General features: G+C 50.2%; 1 protein-coding gene across 1 annotated transcript; it reads right to left on the bottom strand.

Annotated features, from left to right (window-relative positions):
- Window positions 1–2,473: 2,473 nt before the first annotated feature.
- CD8B (CD8 subunit beta) lies at window positions 2,474–17,665 on the bottom strand. The gene is made up of 6 exons (XM_082743764.1): window positions 17,343–17,665; window positions 13,812–14,171; window positions 9,926–10,012; window positions 6,079–6,168; window positions 4,576–4,612; window positions 2,474–3,222 (listed from the first exon to the last, which is right to left on the bottom strand). The coding sequence occupies exons 1-6, from the start codon at window positions 17,383–17,385 to the stop codon at window positions 3,210–3,212; spliced, it is 630 nt and encodes a 209-aa protein (XP_082599890.1). The 5' UTR covers window positions 17,386–17,665; the 3' UTR covers window positions 2,474–3,209.
- Between the last annotated feature and the right edge of the window lie 1,239 nt (window positions 17,666–18,904).

The following is an 18,904-nucleotide window of genomic DNA, read 5'->3' as shown; positions in this document are numbered from 1 at the left end:
AGTCACTACCATTAACAGCTTGGAGTATACCCTTCCAGACCTTCTTCTATGCATATACAAATATATTTAGAGGCATTGATATATTACTAGAGAAAAAAAAATCAAATTTGCAGAATAATAAGATTTGATTTTTTTTATATACTATATCTTAGGTATTACGTATTACATTTTATAAGATTTTGACTTCTGTTTAAAAGAACACATGCAGGAAAAATCTGGGAGGGCAAGAAAATTTTAATGCCAATTTTGCATATTTCCGCAATGTTCTGTACTTAGATATACAAAACATGTCTTTGTTGGAGTATAATCTCTATCTATTTCCATTCGTACATATGAGAGTTGGCATACCATGAGCATACAGCTCAGTGATTTCCACAAACTGAACACACACATGGAAGCAGCCCCCTGACAGGGGACAGGACACGGCACCCCCCCAAACTTCATATTCCCTCCTACTGAGCAACCTTGCAATAAGGGTAACCATATCCTGACTTTAATGTGTATTTGCTTTGCCTGCATTTACTGTGCTTGAATTTTAATGGTGGCCATATATTGCATTTAAAATGAGGATAATCAATACAGATGTTCAAGCACATGCAGGTGTAGTAAGTGTCATGGAAAGCCAGGATGCATGGGTCTCACTCATTCCCTAACAGCTGCATGGATTCCCTTGTATCACAACTGATCTGTCTTTTTCTTTCTTTTATTGATCTTTTTCTGATGGACATTTGGATTACTTCCAATTTTTGGCTAATAAGTAGGATGACAAAAACTAATCTGATGGGTATTTGTGCATGTAACTTTGAGGTGTGTGTGTGTGTGTGTGTGTGTGTGTTAAAGATAATTGCCTAGAGATGAAATTACTAGTCAAAAGATAGCTAGGCTTAAAAATTCTTTAAAAAAATATTTTGCCATGATGGACCTCCAGAAAGTAGTAGATGCTCAGTTCCTTCTTCAAAACAAAAGTCAGGTGCCGGGTGCAGACCTCTTCACCGCAACCCCTGCTGCTGGCAGCCAAGCCTGCTCTAGCTCTCTGGGCAGACCAAGCTGTAGCAGGTGCCTGCGGCACAGAAAAGAGACGGAGGTGCGCCCCCCTTGCCCCCCTTCCCCAGCCCTGGTCCCCCAACCTTACCCCCATGTGAATCTGCAAACAACTAAATGTGATCGCAAAGACAGCAATAGGGAGATGCTGCTATATAGCCGAGACAGAAGCGGGGAGAGGGGCCTGGAGGCCTGTTCTTACTTCCGCTGTGGCCTGGGTGTGAGCCTGTAGGGAAGGCAGGCTGCGCCTCTGGGCTTAGTTTCTATCTTTTTTTAAAAAAATATTTTATTTATTTATATTAGAGAGAGAGAGAATGTGTGAGGGACAGAGAGAGGAAGCCAGCCTGAGCAGGGGAAGGGGCCGGAACAGGGGCAGGGAGAAGCAGACTCCCTGATGAGCAGGGGGATGGGCTGCATCCTAGGACTCAGGATCAAGACCTGAGTTGAAGGCAGATACTTAACCGACTGAGCCGCCCAGACACTCCTGGGCTTTAGTCTCTTATCACTAAATGGGATGTCTCAGAGCAAGAAGCCCACCTTAAACATGAACCTGAGAGGAGTCTGGCCGGGGCCGCTTGGGCTCCTTCCCCTCTCCCTGGGAACCTGGCAGGCAGCTTGTCCAGTCGTCCTCACAGCTGATGGGCAGAGAGCATTTGCTTTTCTCAAGAACCTCTTGCACCAACACCTTCTAACTCCCACCCACCACGCCTAGTTCTGCACCCTTCACTCCACAGGCAGCATCTCAGATGCCCTCTCCCCTCGACCCATCTTTCCTTTCCTGTTTTCTGTGGCTGCCAGAACTTCTGAGCAGAGCCTGGTTTGCCACTGCCCTTCATCAAGGGCCCCTCCCAGCAGACCAGGAAAAGCACGTGGGGGCTCTGTTCTCCCTTGGCCTGATGCTTCTGTTAACTCAGCCTAAGGCTGCACTCATTTTTGGCTCAGTAGCTTTTACACTGTGAAAGCCCAGGGAGGGGAACTAAGATCAGGTCCCCACCCCGGGCTTTTTCAGAAGCCACGAGATCTGATCCTCGTCTCAACTCCCTCTTCCAGCTCAGCATTTCCCCCTAGCATTTGCTTTCCCCATCAAAGCTGAGAGAGAGAGACCCTATGCCTCTCACCTTTTCTTTAGTACAAGGTCAGCAGTCTGTGGCTAGGACTCCCTGGGGTTCCACTCAGTAGAACCAAACAGGTATAGTGAAGGTGGCTTGGAACGGCCAGAGGTCAGCCCTGGGGCCCCTACTGCTTGGCGCTGGGTGCTGGGGTGCTTCCCAACCTGTGAGACTCTCCTTGAGCCTACAACACGGACGACAGCATGTCACAGGGGCAAATGAGCACGGGCACATTTTATCCTTGTTATTTCTTTTCAGCTGAGCGTCAAGATCTTTACCGTACAGATGGGCTTTGTGCTTTTCCATCACAGGACCCATTTGCATCTTTTATTCAGGGCTTTATTTTTACAACCAAGACATTTTCATAAAAAGAACAGAAAGTGACAGAGAAATTTACAAGCCATGGGAGGGCAGAAGTGAAAGGGGTGGGGGGATTCCTGATAGGAGATAAAGTGACTTCCCATTCTCAAAGCCACAAGTCCTCAGACCCAAAAGAACATCCCCAGAGGCTGGAGTAACCGCAGGAGTCAGGTCCACCTTTCACAGAAAGCTGGTTTCCAAGCTGGGGCTGGTCTCTGGGGCTCTCAATGAGGACAGTCAGCCCCAGCCTGGCAAGGCCAAGGAGGAGCCATCCTGGGCCATCCCATGAGAGACTCAGGACTCCATGTCACTGCCCCTTTGGGGCAAAGCAACTGGAGAGAAGGGGGCCAATATAAAAGCCCCAGCCCAGCCCAGGGGAGTTCGGGAGCTGGAAGTGGTGTCACGGCGGCATTTTCTACTCCATCCTCCAGGGTGCCTCCCAACTCCGAGTTGCAGGAAGCTTTTGGGGGGCTCTGAAGCCTTCTCTCTGTGATTCCCGATGACCAACTAACAAGTTGCTCCCATGCGTGAGGCCCACAGAGAGCGCTTGCAATAGTTAAAAGCAGGCAACTTCAGCAGGTCCGTGAAATCTCCACAGTGGAGTGAGTTGAACGTGGCCCTTCTCTCTCATTTTTCCAGATGTTGCTTCTTACTGACCAATGCATTTTTGTAGCAGGACCCCAAAAGCAAATTTTTTGCTTATTTATAAAACCTGAAAGCAACAGCAAGTTGAGACACCACTGATTTTTAGGGAAATGATATGCATTTCTTGTAACAAAGACAAATAACAGGTGAGGATCCAGGGCTGTATTTCCAGTAAGGAGCCCAGGCCAGGAGTTTTTCCGTTAGTCTGTTCTTAGGGTCCAACTTAGTCATTAAAAAAAATGTTAAGAAGCTCAAAAAACAAAGCCCAAAGCCCTCTAGCTTTGAATAGTGTTACTTCCTGCAGGACCTTCTAAGAGAAGCTAGTCACAAATGTACACTCAGGGGCCAGAAGAATATGGCTTGCTGATGGGAAGATTTTCCAGACTCCGCTTCGGGCTGGGGAGCGTCTGCTCCAAATCGAAGTTTGAGTTCAGAAGAGCTGATCTGTGGGGCCCATGGACTCCTTTGCCCACACCTGGATCATGGTAGCAAAACTAGACGTGATTTCCAAACTTTGTTTTAGCCACAAACCCTTTTGTTCAAATGATTTCTCTTAAGCAAGTGTAACTACAGGTGGTCCATGAGGCAGTACTGTGAGCAGAGGGTGAGGGAGCTCGCGGCCCCCCGTGACCACCCCCAGCTCCTTCCCCACCTCAGTGGATCCTCAGCACCCCTGGGTTTGCCAGAGCATGAAATCCCATAAAACTGGCATCAAATCACCAGGGAACAAGTTAAAATAAAGGGCTAAGGGGCGCCTGGGTGGCTCAGTGGGTTGAAGCCTCTGCCTTCAGCTCAGGTCATGATCTCAGGGTCCTGGGATCGAGCCCCACGTCGGGCTCTGCTTAGCAGGGAGCCTGCTTCCTCCTCTCTCTCTCTGCCTGCCTCTCTACCTACTTGTGATCTAGTGCTTTTTAGCTTCCATGTCTGTGTGACTCAGCCTTTCATTCTGCCAACTCTAGGTACCCAGGCTGCCCGGACGCCCCACACCAGTAAGGAAGGAAGCAGTGAACTGCCTTGGCCTCCAATCCAGTCCTGCTCTTTCCTAACCCAAATGCTCTGAGCAAGTCGTTCAACTAGTCTGTAACAATAACCCTCCTATATCCTTGCAGGTCCAAGTCAAATGAAATGCTGTGTGGGCAAGGGTTTGGTGTATCCTCCTGCATTCTATGCTTGCAAGAGTTGACTGTGATCATTTCTAAGAGCTAAGTCCGTGCTTGAAATACCCAGAATGTTCATTTGTTCAGATGATCTCTCTTCCTGAACTCTACGGCTCCCTCTATTTATACAGTCTAAGATTTTTTTGCAGGTGGGGTTGCGGTCTGGCTTTGGCTCCTGCAGGTAGAGGCTGTGGCAGCAGCAGGGGCCGATACCATACCCAGGGCCGCATCACCGGCACTTTTCTGGGGCCCTAAGTACTTACTGTTTCAGGAGACGGAGCCGGGCTCTCCTCCGCAGGCCTGGAAGAAGAAGAAAACAAGAACGCGGGTTGGTGTGGGCTGTGGGGTGCCGACACCCAGCCTCAGAGAGCGAGGAGGGAGAGGAGGGGGGAAAACAGCACCTCAGACCTCTTTTCTGGCGCCAGGCTCACAGCAAACCTGTGACGACTCCTCTTAGTTTCTCCACTGGGTATATGGGGAAACTGAGTCCCAGAGCATGCATGGCACAGAGTTACTTGCCCAAAGTTTTGCAGCTAGTAAGCAGTAAAGCCAGAATTTGAACTCAGTGAATCTACTCCAGCCTGTGTGCCCTTAAACATGCCAGTTTGTCCTTCGCAGCAGGTCGGGAATGGAGAGCTGTGCAGACAGGTGGTCTCGAGCTAGAGGAATCACAACTTTTCCCACCGGGATGCGGGAAAGAAGTGAGGGCATGTCTATCTACAGGTCTATCTCATCTTTTATTACTTTTCAGTTACGAAACACATTTAATAACATACTTACTATATGAAATAAATACACCTATTTGCAGTTAGAGTTTAAGAGTTAACTTCCGGTCTATTTGCAGCTGGGGTTCATAATTTAACAAGTTTTTATTAACAAGATCCTTGATGGAAAAGTTTTGCAGACCACTGAACTTTAATGGGGACACATGGATCCTTCCGTGAATGGCAATGTTACATAAAAATGTTCACATGACACATTTTTTGGGGGAGAGGGTCTGTACTTGCTATCACAAGTTTAAAGGGGTCTATGACCTAAAAAAGAGTCACTGATCAAGTCCATGCCCCTGCGAGCCACCCTCCCCTATTTTATAGAAGCCCAGAGAGGGTCAGTGAGTTGCTCGTGGTGACACAGGTGAGCAGAAAGGCCAGGGGTAGGGTCCGGGGCTCTTGGGCTGCCATGTGGGCTTTCCCTGCAGCTCCCCCTTTTCTGCTAAAGACTAGGAGCCCAGAGCAGGAGATGATCTCGTCTCCAGAGTGGCCGAGAGACAGTCATCTTCAGTCTCCCTGCAGTCTCACAAAGGAGGAGAAGTCCGAGCTTCTGGGAACATAACCCAAACCCCAGTGCCATGTCTTCTGTGTTCTGATTCCATCCTGAGTGTTCATGGGAATTCCCTCTGACTGAGCTTAAACTCCAGGTTGGGACCTCTGGGCAGGACTTTACCAACAGCAACCCTGGAAGGTGAGTAACATTGTTACTCCTGAATGGGGTAGTTGAGGCTCAGAGAGGCCAGGGTACACGCCCAAGGCCCCTAGATCGGCAAATAGTGGGGTTGGCTTCAAGCCCAGGTCTGACTCTAGGGACGGCATGGTCTCTGATCCCTGCAGCGTGGCATCAGGCCACAAATCACCTCCGCGGCTTCCATGGGTTGGGGATGGGTATAAACTTCTGCTATCTGTCTCCCTTCCCTAGAGAAGGAAGGATGCTTAGGGACATCTCCAACAGCAAAAGCTTGGACCACAGTGGTCCAAGAGGGCACCACTTACGGTGTAGGTGGATGGCCACTCCCAAGGACACCAGCAGAAGCAGGACTCCGGCCACCAGGAGCCCGAGGGTGACAGGGCCACAGGACGGGCCTGGAAAAGACACACTCACTGAACATCTGAGGCGAGCACATAAAAATACAAAGAGGGAAAAATCAACCAGAAATCCCACCTCCCAGGGAATGCCACTTTTTTTTTTTTTTGCATATTCTTCTCGTCTTTCTTTCTAGGTACTTGAAACACACTGAGATAATTTTACACGGAAAATGTTGTGTCCTACATCACTCTTTTAAAAAATCAATTAAGCTCAGGAGCTACTTATGTTCAAAGGAGATAATTTTCATGCCTGGTAAAGAGATTTTTACTATTTATTTTTAAAGCTCTTATTTTAACTACACAAGAGACAGCTGAATATATTTTCATTGTAAAAGATTCGAGTATATGGCTAGAGAGCTCCTTGGCAAACTAGACCCCTCACAGGAAAAAAACAGAAACAAACATGCTATGGTTAATTTGGTACTTTTCTCTTTGTGTTTACACATGCATCATTTACACAGACACATACAGGTTTGTTTTTTTTTTTTTAAAGCACACAGTGACTTATATTGTACAAATTATTTGGCAAACCATTTTTTTCTTCACTTAAATAGATTGGGGGCCCCCGGGGGGGGGCAGTCAGTTGAGTGTCTGACTCTTGGTTTCAGCTCAGGCCGGGGTCATGACAGTGAGACCCGCAGCAGGCTCTACGCTCAGCGCGGAGCCTGCTGGAGACGCTCTCTCCCTCTTGCTCTGCCCCTCCCTCCACCTCTCTCTAAGAAGAAATAAGAGAAATCTTTTTAAATAATACCTCAGCACATACTTTTTCTAGCAGAGTCACCTTTGCAGTTTGGATGTATCATGGATTACTTGGTCCTCGGATGGGCATTTTGTTTGCTTCCTATGTTTTGCTTTTACGAAAAACCCCAGAGAAGCCCCTGGTACATTCTTCCTAAAGTAGGAGCCTGCCCGAGGCAGATATTGAAAACAGGAATGGCCAGGGACGCCTGGGTGGTTCAGTTGGTTAAGCGGCTGCCTTCGGCTCAGGTCATGATCCCGGCGTCCTGGGATCGAGTCCCATATCGGGCTCCTTGCTCAGCAGGGAGCCTGCTTCTCCCTCTGCCTCTGCCTGCCTCTCTGTCTGCCTGTGCTCGCTCGCTCTCCCTCTATCCCTGACAAGTAAATAAGTAAAATCTTAAAAAAAAAAAAAAAAAGAAAGAAAGACAAAAGGAATGGCCAAACTATTGCCTATGTCCGCCTAAAGTTGCCAGACCCTGTGAAGTGCCTTCCAAAAAGCCAGCACCAATTTGCCCTCCTAACTACCAGCTGTGCACCTGGCTGACCCTCGATATTATCAAAGTGTTTGATTTTCCCTAGTGTCGTGGTTTAACATGATACGTCACTTCCAGTCCTTGATGATTTGTTAGCGTCACCCTATTTTCATGTGTTGGCTACTTGTAGGATCTGGCCTGACTTTTCTTGCCTTGCTCGGTTTTCACAGTTCCCTGAAGCCTAGAGGTCACCAGCCGTTCCTCTCAGTGTCATCTCAAGGGACAGCCCAAAGCCTTCTGGAGCAGGCCCTTCCCCAGGGTGGCCATGTGGTTTCATTCATGATGACAAACTTTGAGCTCCAGCTGGGTGCCCCCCTCAAGATGAGTGCCTTATGTACAACACCTCATTCAATCATGCCAGGAAAACATCCTGATGTTACAGATGAAGAAAGAGGTTCAGAGAGGCTGAGTCACCTGCCCAAGGGCACACAGTACAGACAGTGGTAGACAGGGACCCACACCTAAGTCTGGCTGACTTACCACTGGGGTACCCTGTCCCACAGCCCCCATCCCCAAAAGCAACCCCACCTACTTCTCTCCCAGACCCCACTTGGCCACCTTCACACTCATCCTGGTTATTCTTAATAACCTACTAATGCTGGACTTGCATATTTGCCCTGGGACTTAACTGAGGATCCATGTAAGAAATGATGTAAGAACTTCAAAGAGCTTTGTCCTCATCACTTACAGAAGTGTTTTTTTTTTAAGATTTTATTTATTTATTTGACAAAGAGAGAGAGAGAGAGAGATCACAAGTAGGCAGAGAGGCAGGCATAGAGAGAGGGGGAAGCAGGCTCCCTGCTGAGTAGAGAGCCCAATGCAGGGCTTGATCCCAGGACCCTGAGGCCATGACCTGAGCCGGAGACAGACACTTAACCCACTGAGCCACCCAGGTGCCCCAACAGAAGTGTTAGAGAATTCAGAACTGCTCAGCAGTCCTTAGAGAAGGATGAACAGAGCGGCTTTCCTCTAGAATTTAACCCTGGGATGAAGGCTCTGGAACCCAGCGCCTGGGGTAGTTTCTTCATGCCGCCATAGAGGGGCAGGGGTTTGTGCAAGTTATCTGGTTTTGTGCAAGTGTTCCCTCTGGTGCAGCTGGCTTCCCTGCTTCTCTAGAGTCACCCTCAACTTCGTGGCCCTGCTGTTTGCCTTTGTGTCATTTTCTGTTATGAACTACCCAAAATCCTTTAGGTAAAGTTGTGGGGCATAGATGCTTTATACAATGAGGTCATTCTATCTCCACCTTTATGCTCCCCAAGACTGTGCCCTTCTGTGTCCGGGTTCTGACTTCCTTTATTACTGTGACCCCATGGGGTGGCTTCCTGTGCTCATCGCCTGAATCCCACTAGATGCCTGTCCTCGGGCTCCTTCTGTTACTTAACATATTTAAGACCGGGAAACCCCAGGAGTGCCAGGCAGCTCTAGTGTGGTGGTTTCCCTGCCATTCGTCCTATGGGTAGGAGCAGATGACACCTTCTGTTTGTCATCAGTATCTTTTGTGGGACAGAGGTTAAGTATTTTTCCAGAAACACAGTGGGCTGATGGTTCAAGGGAAGTGTGTGCACGCGTGTGTGTGTGTGCGTGTGGCGTGCGCGCATGCACGTCTCCATCTGCCGCGTCTGGTGCTTACAGCACAGACACACAGCTTGTTCACTCATTAACAAATATATATTAGCACGTGCTGTGTGTTAGGTCCTCTGGTAAGCATCCGAACTGAGAAAGTTTAAAGTTCTGGTCCTTCTGGTTCGGTATTTTTGGTTGCTAACAGCTTTACTGAGATGGATTTTACATAGAGAGTTCGCCTGCTCCAAGTGTGTAATTTAATGGTTTTTTGTATATTCACAGAGTTGTGCAACCATCAGTCGCCACAATCTAATTTTAGAACATTTTCATCTCACCCCCCAAAAAATCCTGGACCCTTTCACGATCACTCCCCATTCCTTTCCAACCCCCCAGTTTTAGGCAACCACTAACCTACTTTCTGTCTCTTTGAAATGTCATATTCTGGGATCCCATAATACAGGATCTTTTGCATCTGGCTTCTTTCACTGTGTAATATTTTCAAGGTTCATCCATCCTGCTGCTTGCATCAGTAACGCACTGTCTATTATGGCCAAATAGTACTCCATTGTACGGATATTCAAAATTTAACTCATCTATGCATCAGCTGGTGGACTTCTGAGTTTCGACTTTTTGACCATTATGAATAATGCTGCTAGGCATATGGTGTGCAGGTTTTTGGGGGGACACAGGCTTTGCCCTGTGATGATTTGTAAGCGTGTCCCCTACTAGACTGTGAGCTGCTGGAGGGCAGCACTGTGGTCATACTCGACTTCCCTTCTGAGCCCAGCTTGGCTGGAGCCAGAGAAACGGGCCAGAGTCCACACATGGAAAGGGCTTATGGAAGGAAGGAAAGAAGGGAAGGGAGGAAGGCAGGCATCCTGCTGTGCTTCTGGTGGGTCCAGGAAGCTGGGAGAACTCACCCTTCTGGGTCACTGGCCTTGGGGGCCGGCACCTTTTCTTCGTGGTGGTCTTCTTGGTGGGCTGGGCAGTGGTGGGAAGGACATCAACTACAGAAAGTAAGCAAGACACAAGTTAAAATCTCATGTCTTCCCTCCAGGTGCTAAAGCCCCTGTGACTGTTCCCTGGGTTGCTGCAGGGCTCCAAGCTTATAGAGCAATAGAATTTTCTAGGTGTTTCCCCAACTCTCAGACCTATCTGAGAGCCTAGGCAGGGGGCTGCTTTGGTGTCCAGAAAAGAGAGGGGCTCTGCATCTACATGGTCCTGAACAGAGCCCCAGCAGTCCTGATTAACTGCTGTGTGACTTGGAGCAACTCCTATCACTTTTCCGTGCCTCAGTTTCCCCATCTATTGAAATAAAGATGACTCCCAGTTCCTTCTCGGGAGTGTCATGAGAATTAAAGAAGACAGCAGGCCCAGTGAATTGCGCTCCCCCTGGCCACAGCAGGCTTCCCCTGGCTGAAGACCTTGAGGGGAAGCCAGAGTCCCCGAAACCTTGACAAGACCAGCCCCTCAGCCAACCTGCCAACTCCTAAGTTGGAGGAAGCTCATAGAATGGAAATGGGTGCCCTTTCCCATATGTACAACACTGGGCAGGTTGCAGTGGGGATTTTCTTTCCTTGATAAGTGTCTTTACAAATCATCTAGTACCGGAGCTGGAAGGACCTCTAGTCCAGCAGCGATGTGAGGGGCTGGCCCTGAGGCCCTGAGGCCCCACAGTGCAAAGAACCTGCCTGGACCCCCGACCCCTCTCCTGATTCTTGGGTGGGCCACTCCTCTCTTTCGTTCTAATCCAGGGTCACACTCTGATGCATTGGGGCAGGGCAGGGGGACAAGCACACAGAGCCAAAGGAGGTACTGGAGGCTTTGGGGTGCCAGGAATGGTGTGAGCACTAGATACTGCTGAATCCATCCCTTGTCTCTGGGAGGTGAGCAAAGATGTTTCACTGCCATGACTTTCTGCAAAATGGTAGGAGGGGGAAGATGGTGATCCCATAAATTTAAACTTTAGCATCAAGGTGATAGGGAGAGGCCACCCGCAAAATGGTCATTTCAGGGCTGGCCAATCTTCCATATAAAAAGTGGACAGTCTGGACCCTCGCTGGCCTGAGTGTCCCCCAGAAAGTGGAGATAACATGCCCTCTTCTGCTGGCTTCGTGAGGTTTCTGGGAAGAACCAGCTCACCAGAATGGGCCCCTGCTAAATCCCACCACGTGTTAGGGGCACAGCCAAGTGCTGCGGCTTATGTTTATTGAAACCAACAACTTTGGGTCAGGCACTAGTACCCCCGTCTTATCCCCGAGGAGGCCTAGGCTCAGAGAACTGAAATAGTGTGTCCAAAGTTCAGAAAGCCTTGGGGCGCCTGGGTGGCTCAGTGGGTTAAAGCCTCTGCCTTCGGCACGGGTCATGATTCCAGGGTCCTGGGATGGAGTCCCACATTGGGCTCTCTGCTCGGCGCGGAGCCTGCTTCCTCCTCTCTCTCTCTCTGCCTGCCTCTCTGCCTGCTTGTGATCTCTGTCAAATAAATAAATAAAATCTTTAAAAAAATTAAAAAAGTTCAGAAAGCCTTAAACAGCACTGCCAGGATCTGAGCCAAGAGACCCCGACTCTGGGCTCTCACGCCGCTGCCCTGACTCAGGTGCCAGTGCCTTCTGACAAAAAGTTAGGCACATCAGGTCAAGGCCCTCAGCCATGGGAATGCTGAGGGAAACTAAGGTAAGGGGGAAAAGGACACCAGCTACGGTGCTCCCAGGGTGGGCCAGTATGTTTCCTCTGTTCCTCCCGATGGCCCTGGAAGGGTCTGTTCCCTTTACTTCATACACAAGGAGGCACAGAGGTCTCTCGGTCAGCGGGAAGCCTCCAGGGGAGCCAACTCTCTAAGGCCTCGCATGTCTTGGCTGGGTTCAGGGGCCTGGGTCTGATGAGAGGTTTGTGGGGAGTCTCGTTCCATTTTAATTTCCTCTTGCCCAGAGCTGGACCCCCTTGATGACTCCTGACTCCCCCTGCACCCCCCATTCAAATCTCCCCACTTCTCTCCTCTTTGAAAAGGAGAGGACTTTTGAGCCCATGGTATGGTTAAGCGGCACCCCAAAGGCCCTATCTTTCTCCAGATACTTTCTTTACTACTCGACCTTCCTCCTTCAGTATGTGCTGGCCTCCGGCAGGAGGGGCAGGGTGTGGCTCTGGACACCCGAATTCTGGCCAGATGACGCAGTTGCGGGCACATGTTTTGGGAAGGGTCTGCTATTCTCAGAGAGCTGGGCAGCATGAAGGGTTTGGAAATATCAAAGCCAGGCATGAGTGGGTGGTGGTGGAGGTGGAGGGGAAGCTTCTAGAAGCCCGTTTTGTTTATTTCATCATCTATCTTTCCTAGACCCCAAAATCTCACGAGTGGGAAAATGTGGGTAAATTTGTGGGAAAATTTGTAGAGACAAAAACAATAAACTAAACCAAAACCCCAAACCCCCCAAAGCCCAATTTTCAGTACAGGAATCAGCTGACACCCTGCTGAGGATGCCTGGGCTTCTCGCCCCGAGGGCTAACCCTCACCCCTACCTCCTGACTGAAGACGCAAAACTGGTGAGAAGGGACAGCAGCAGCAGCTTCCCTCTGTTTCTGTCTTCCTAATTGTGCTGCTGTCCCAGCTGTCCCTGTGTCTTCCCATTCTGAGTGGTACAATTCCCGGGGGGTGGGGGGTGTCCCCTTGTCACTCTTCAGTCCCCAGCCTGAGAAGAACCCAGGTGAGAGGGAAGCAGGACAGTGGGAGGAGCGCAGGGGGTCAGCCGGCCAGAGGCTAACATGGGGAAAGGGCTAAAGCCAGGTGCAGGTCTTTGAGAATTTCTGCCACAATTGCCTGACATCTCCCAGAGCTTACTCCTCGCTGTCCAAGAGTGCGACCACCTGCCCCTGTGCCACTGGCCAGTCTCACTGGAGGGTTGCCGTGTGTAAGAAACACATCGAACACTGAGTATGCAAAATATTTCAGTAATAATTTTTAAATGGATTACAAGTTAAAATGATGATCTTGTTGATAAATCGGTTAATAATGTAGTATTTAAAATAATTCTGCTGGTTTCTTTTTACTTTTTTAACATGGCATTAGGAACTTTTAAAGCACATCCGTGACTTATTTCTATGGGGTGTGCTGAACTTAATTCTCAGAACTGCAGCTTCTTGGGGTTGGAGGGTGTTGTGGAGGCCAACGGCAGCCCCATGAAACAGACGGGAAACCTGAGGCCCAGGGAGCAGAGGGACCAGTGCAAAGGCACACAGTGAAAGTACAGCAGAATTTGCAGCTAGGCCTGGGGTCCAGTCTCCTTCCTCCCTGTACCTCTGGGCATAGGTTTGAGCCACAGGCCCCTCCATTCAGTATGTAAGAGCATCCGCCGGCCCTAGAAATGCTCTCACTGGGCATGTCCAGGGAGCGAGGACCTTCTTTTCCTGGTGTGCACTCTTGGTGGGAATTTCTGAGACCACTGTCAGGTTTGGGAACTGAGCCCAATCTAGGCAGAGCCTCATGTAGGCCTGGTGTGGCTGAAGGACAGCACTGCCTTGTCCCCAAAAGAAACAGCAATGCTTCTAAGCAACCCACCTGCAATAGGTATCCGCTTCTTACCTCCCAGAGTAGAGGGCAGTGGGAAGTGAAATGACTCCGTAAATCCCCTGCTTCTGCTTGGCCCTGGGTAAGTGTACTCCTACCAGCTATGGGCTACTGCTCCTGGCTGACATCCTCTCTGGCAGAGTGGGGCTTGCTGAGAGCAGAGGCAGCTCCCTCGCCTGGCACGCACCCAGCACCCAACACCCAGCAGGTGTTCCACGCTCATCAGTAGCATTGAGCTAGATTCTTACCCACGCTCAGCTGAGTTCCCTTCCCGAAGTTCAGCTCAGGGCTCCCGATGGTCATGCAGAAGTAGATACCACTGTCTGCAGGCTCCACGCTAGTTAGTTTGAGAATGGACCGGCCGGCATCCAGAAACACAGTCAGCTTCTCTTGCTTCACCTTTTGGCCATACACAATCCCTTTTCGGGAATCCCAGACGGCCAGGAACTCATAGTGACTGTCTGGGCTTGGAGCCTGGCGCTGTCTCAGCCAGAAGATGCCCGTGCTAGTGCGGGAGGTTGTGGCTTCACAGGACATCATCACTGTCTTGTCGGTCTGAATCATTAAGGACGGCGGGGTCTGCAGCAGCACTGAGCTGCCATGGAGAACTAGGAGAAGCAGAAGGCACAGAGATCATAAGCATGTTTGCCCAGCCACCCCAGTTGCAGGAGCCAGGGGCTATGATAAATGCCACTGGTGGCTCCCGGACTCAGAGCTCGAGCACCTACATCCCAGGGGACCATCTGCAAGGCAGGTGTTTCTTATGGCCAGTTTGACCGAGGGGATGGGGAGAGAGCTCCCATGTATTGCTTGCAAGCTTATATGCCTGGTTTTTTGTGTGAATGATCTTAATCCAACCTGAAACTTATTTGGGGATCCCCCCACCCATGACACAGATGAGGAAACTGAGGCATGGAGTTACTTGTTTCAAGTCCCACCAACAGTTAGTAAGTGACCTGGGATTCAAACTCAAAGATTCCAGGTCTGAAGTCAAAGCCAGCTGTCTTTCACCTTGTCCTGCTGCCACTCTCTGGACAGACCTTTACAGGCTCTAAGCAGGTAGAGAAGACTCAGGCAGCCCGAAGGATCCCCACATAGAGGCAGAGCCTGGGGACTGGCCTGGCCAATCTAAAAGAGGGCCAGCCACCCTTTCTGTAAGACCTGCTCAAGCAAGAGGAACTCACTATTGCCACAGGTGCCACTCAATTCTCAGCGTAGCATGTGCTAGGTCACTGGATCCCCATTCCCAAAGGGAAGGACAGACACCCCAGAATAGTCCTGGGATTTCATTTTAGTCTCAAGATGGGAAGCACTGACGAAGAGGGCCTTGTTCATGGAGAACCGGACCAGAACTCTAAGACCCAGTCTTGAACCCAGCTCTGCCCCCCGCCAGCAGAGGGATTGCAGGAATTCAAGGAGTCCGCCTCTGCCCTTTAAGATCAGGGCAGCTGGGAGCCACTGTCCTGCTTGCTTGAGAGGGTGAGGATGTCCAAGAAAACGCACTGCAAACTGTAAAGTGCTGTCCATTGGTATATCATTGTCTCCATGTCCCACACCAAGTTGTTACAGGCAGCAGATGACATTTTAGGAAAGAGTTGAATGGATCCTTCACAGCCAAGTCCTACACACTGAATCTGACCTGGTGAGCCTTCCATTTTAGCTGTGGGGGGAAGGGAAATCCTACAGATGGGGCAGAGACCCAGGAACTGCAAGGCATGGAGGGCACAGGAGTCTAGAGGGAGTGTGTGTGTGTGTGTGTGAGAGAGAGAGAGTGTGTGTGTACCCAAGGGGAGCTGGCCTACTGAGGCAGCGGCCTAGAGTCACAATCCTGCCGAAGCTTGTGTCTCAGGCTGATTCATGGTCCCATAGCAGGCCACAAACGTAAGCTTTTTGACTCCACTTACAGGCCACTCCAAGCTTCTGCGTGCATCAAGAATGACATGGTACCTGGTACCCATGTGTCTGCTGGCTCTTCTCTTTTCTCCCTAAACACCATTCTGCCTTTTCAGCAGAGTAGAGCTTCTTCACTGCTTTGGGGGTCACTGATATCTTGGGGGCGATAATAAGAGACGATGCTGCCCATCTTTACTGAACTGTGCCCAGCGTGGCGCATGCATTATGTCATTTAATCCTCAACAGGTCCTGTTCTACACCCATTTTACACGTGAGGAAAGAGAGGCTCAGGCAAGTTAAGGACATGCTCAAGGTCATATAGCCCATATGTGGTGGATCCAGACTCAAACCCAGGTCTGGGGCCCCACAACCTGACTTTGAGCCACTCCCTGAATCGAGGAGACCTGGGATCCTCTCCTGAGTGGCTAGCCTGTCCCCCTCTGCACACAGTGGGTCTGCAAATACGCAGACTCCTGAAATTCCTGCAAGAAAACCCAGAAGTGACTCCTTTTTTTTTTTTTAAGATTATTCATTTATTTATTTATTTGTCAGAGAGAGAGAGAGGGAGAGTGAGCTAGCACAGGCAGACAGAGAGGCAGGTAGAGGCAGAAGGAGAAGCAGGCTCTCTGCCCAGCAAAGAGCCTGATGTGGGACTTGATTCCAGGATGCTGGGATCATGACCTGAGCTGAAGGCAGCCTCTTAACCAACTGAGCCACCCAGGCATCCCTAGATGTGACTCCTTAAGGGGTCAAGGGGCCCCAAAAGGACCTGGGGCTTTGTGTGTATGTTCCCCTTCCTGTGTCCTGACACGCAGGCTTGCTAAGTGACATACCCTGGTCTCTTTCCTCTGTCCCCGGAGGCTGAATACCCGGCCGTGGCCAACCCCCGTATCTGTGCCAGACTCAGAGCCGGGCCTCACTACCCATGCAGTCTCATGGTATTCATCTGACCTCTCCCGGTGATTCCACACTCAGAGGGACCTGCTATTTCTTAAAAGATCAGTAATAACCACTAGGTTTGAATGGCCTGGACTTGTTTCTACTGCAGATGTGGTTGAGCTCACTGGGTCAGAGCAGGGGCCTAGCAGACCTTGTCACGGTCAGCAGGATAACCAGCTTTGGGCTTTCTGGGGAAGACAGCAATCCATCACAGGTTAGTGGGCAGTTTGAGGCTTCTTCCAAGTGGCAGTCTTGTTGGGCTTATGAGGGGGTACTTCCTTGCTACATGCAGACTGCAACATTCCAACTCCAGCACCGATGATTGGTTCCGGGAACCCTGCCACACAGCACATACAAGCCAGGGAGTGCTGGGGAGACAGGGGACCCCTTAGGGAGTCCTCTGCCACACCTGTCCCAGAAGGGGCAGTAGCCTGGTGTTCGGCAGATTGTGCAAGTACTTCCCCGGAAGTATCAAAAATGTGTTGACAAAACCCTGGGCCAAGTACAGGACATCAAAACCAGAACTGAGCTTCTGGAACCCTTTCCGGGGCACATCGCTGTGGGAACCCTAGACAAGGGTGGATTTTTCCCCTCCTCTCTGTACCTCCTTCCCCTTTCTCTTTTCTTCTTTCTTAAATCCTTACCCTTCTCCCTGCCTCCCTCCCTCCTCTCTTCTCCCTGCTCCAGGCTTTTGGGGGAGCTCCAGGGGCTCCAGGGATCCCTGGATAAAGACGGCGGGGGGGGGGGGGGGGGGCGTGTGAATTTCTTCTCCACCCTCAGGGTCTGTGCCTGCTGCGCCTCCTCCCAGGGACCCCCACAGCCCTGGCCTCTGGGCTCTGCATCCCGCCAGGACAGCCTTTTCTAAACTCTAGGGCTCAGGCTCTTCTCGGGGCCAGGGCAGACCACCCGCTCCAACCGCGCGCGCCCCGCGAGTCTCCCGGGCTTACCTGTGAGCTGCGCGGCCAGGAGGAGCCAGAGCCCCGGCTGCATCTTGGCACGCCCCGGCGACACCTGGTCCCCGCCGCACGCTGCTGAGACCGTCCAGGCTGGCAGTGGGTGGGGAGCGGGGCGGGGCAGCGCAGCTGGGGTGAGTTGAGGGAGGAGGGGTGGGAAGGACCGGACGGGGCGGGGGAGGGGAGGGAGTCCGGTGTGAGGTTGGCAAGCTCTGCGCCCTCATTCTCCCCGCATTTCCAAGGTCTCGGGTGCCTTTCCAAAGAGCACGCTAGAACCTTCCGCTTTGCTTTCCGGGGAGGAGGTGACACTGCTGTCCAGCGCCAAACAATGGCACGTATGTGATCGTGTCCTGCCCTGGCAGGGTCAGGACTCCCCGCGACAGTTGAGGCCACTGAGACTCAGAGAAGTCAGGATCCTCAAGGTCCCACAGACGTGAAGGATGGGGCTGGACCCTAATTGTGGTCAATCTTTTCTCTTCCGTCTTGCGTCCACCTACTCTGCCCTCTGCCTTTGTTTTGTTTAGTTTTAAACTTCTTTTCTTTTGGAGAGGCCCTCCGGCTCAGTGGTGCCTAGAGTGACCAAGACTGAGGCCTTGTCCTGAGAAGACATGAGCAGACATTTCTCTGAAGAAGATGTACAAATGGCCAACAGACACATGAAAAAAAAAATATATCACATCACTCAACATCAGGGAAATACAAATCAAAACCAGTGAGATACCATATCACACTGGTCAGATTGGCTAAAATGAACAAGTCAGGAAATGACAGGTGTTGACAAGGATGCAGAGAAAGGGGAACCCTCTTATACTGTTGGTGGGAATGCAAGCTTGTGTAGCCACTCTGGAAGACAGTACAGAGATTCCTCAAAAAGTTAAAAATAGAGTTACCCTACCACCCAGCAATTGCACTACTGGGTATTTACCCCAAAGATTCAAATGTAGTGATCTGAAGGGGCACGTGCTCCCAAATGTTTATAGCAGCATGTCCACAATAGCCAAACTATGGAAAGTGCCCAGATGTCCATCAACAGATGAAAGGATAATGAAGATGTGGTGTATATAGATACATATATACATACATACACAATGGAATATTATTCAGCCATCAAAAAAATGAAATCTTGCTATTCGCAACCATGTGGCTGGAACTAGAGGGTATTACGCTAAGCAAAATAAGCCAGTTAGAGAAAGACAAGTACCATAATATTTCACTCGTCTATGGAATTTAAGAAACAAAACAGATGAACATAGGGGAAGGAAGGGAAAAATAAAATAAGATGAAAACTGAGAGGGAGACAAACTGTAAGAGATGCTGAACTGTAGGAAGCAAACTGAGGGTTGCTGGAAGGGGGGATGGGGTAACTGGGTGATGGGCATTAAGGAGGGCACGTGTTGTGATGAGCACTGGGTGTTCTATGCAACTGATGAATCACTAAATTGTACCTCTGAAACTAATTAAAACAAAGCAAAACAAAACAAAACAAAACAAAAAACACCCAGATCCTGCCCCGAAGGGCGCACCCTTGTGAAGGAGGAAGGGCTGTTCCTTCAGCC

Source organism: Mustela nivalis (assembly GCF_964662115.1).
Source record: "Mustela nivalis genome assembly, chromosome: 8".
Lineage (NCBI taxonomy): Eukaryota > Metazoa > Chordata > Mammalia > Carnivora > Mustelidae > Mustela > Mustela nivalis.
Note: the sequence above shows the minus strand (reverse complement) of the source record. Positions and strands in the feature narration are given on the sequence as shown.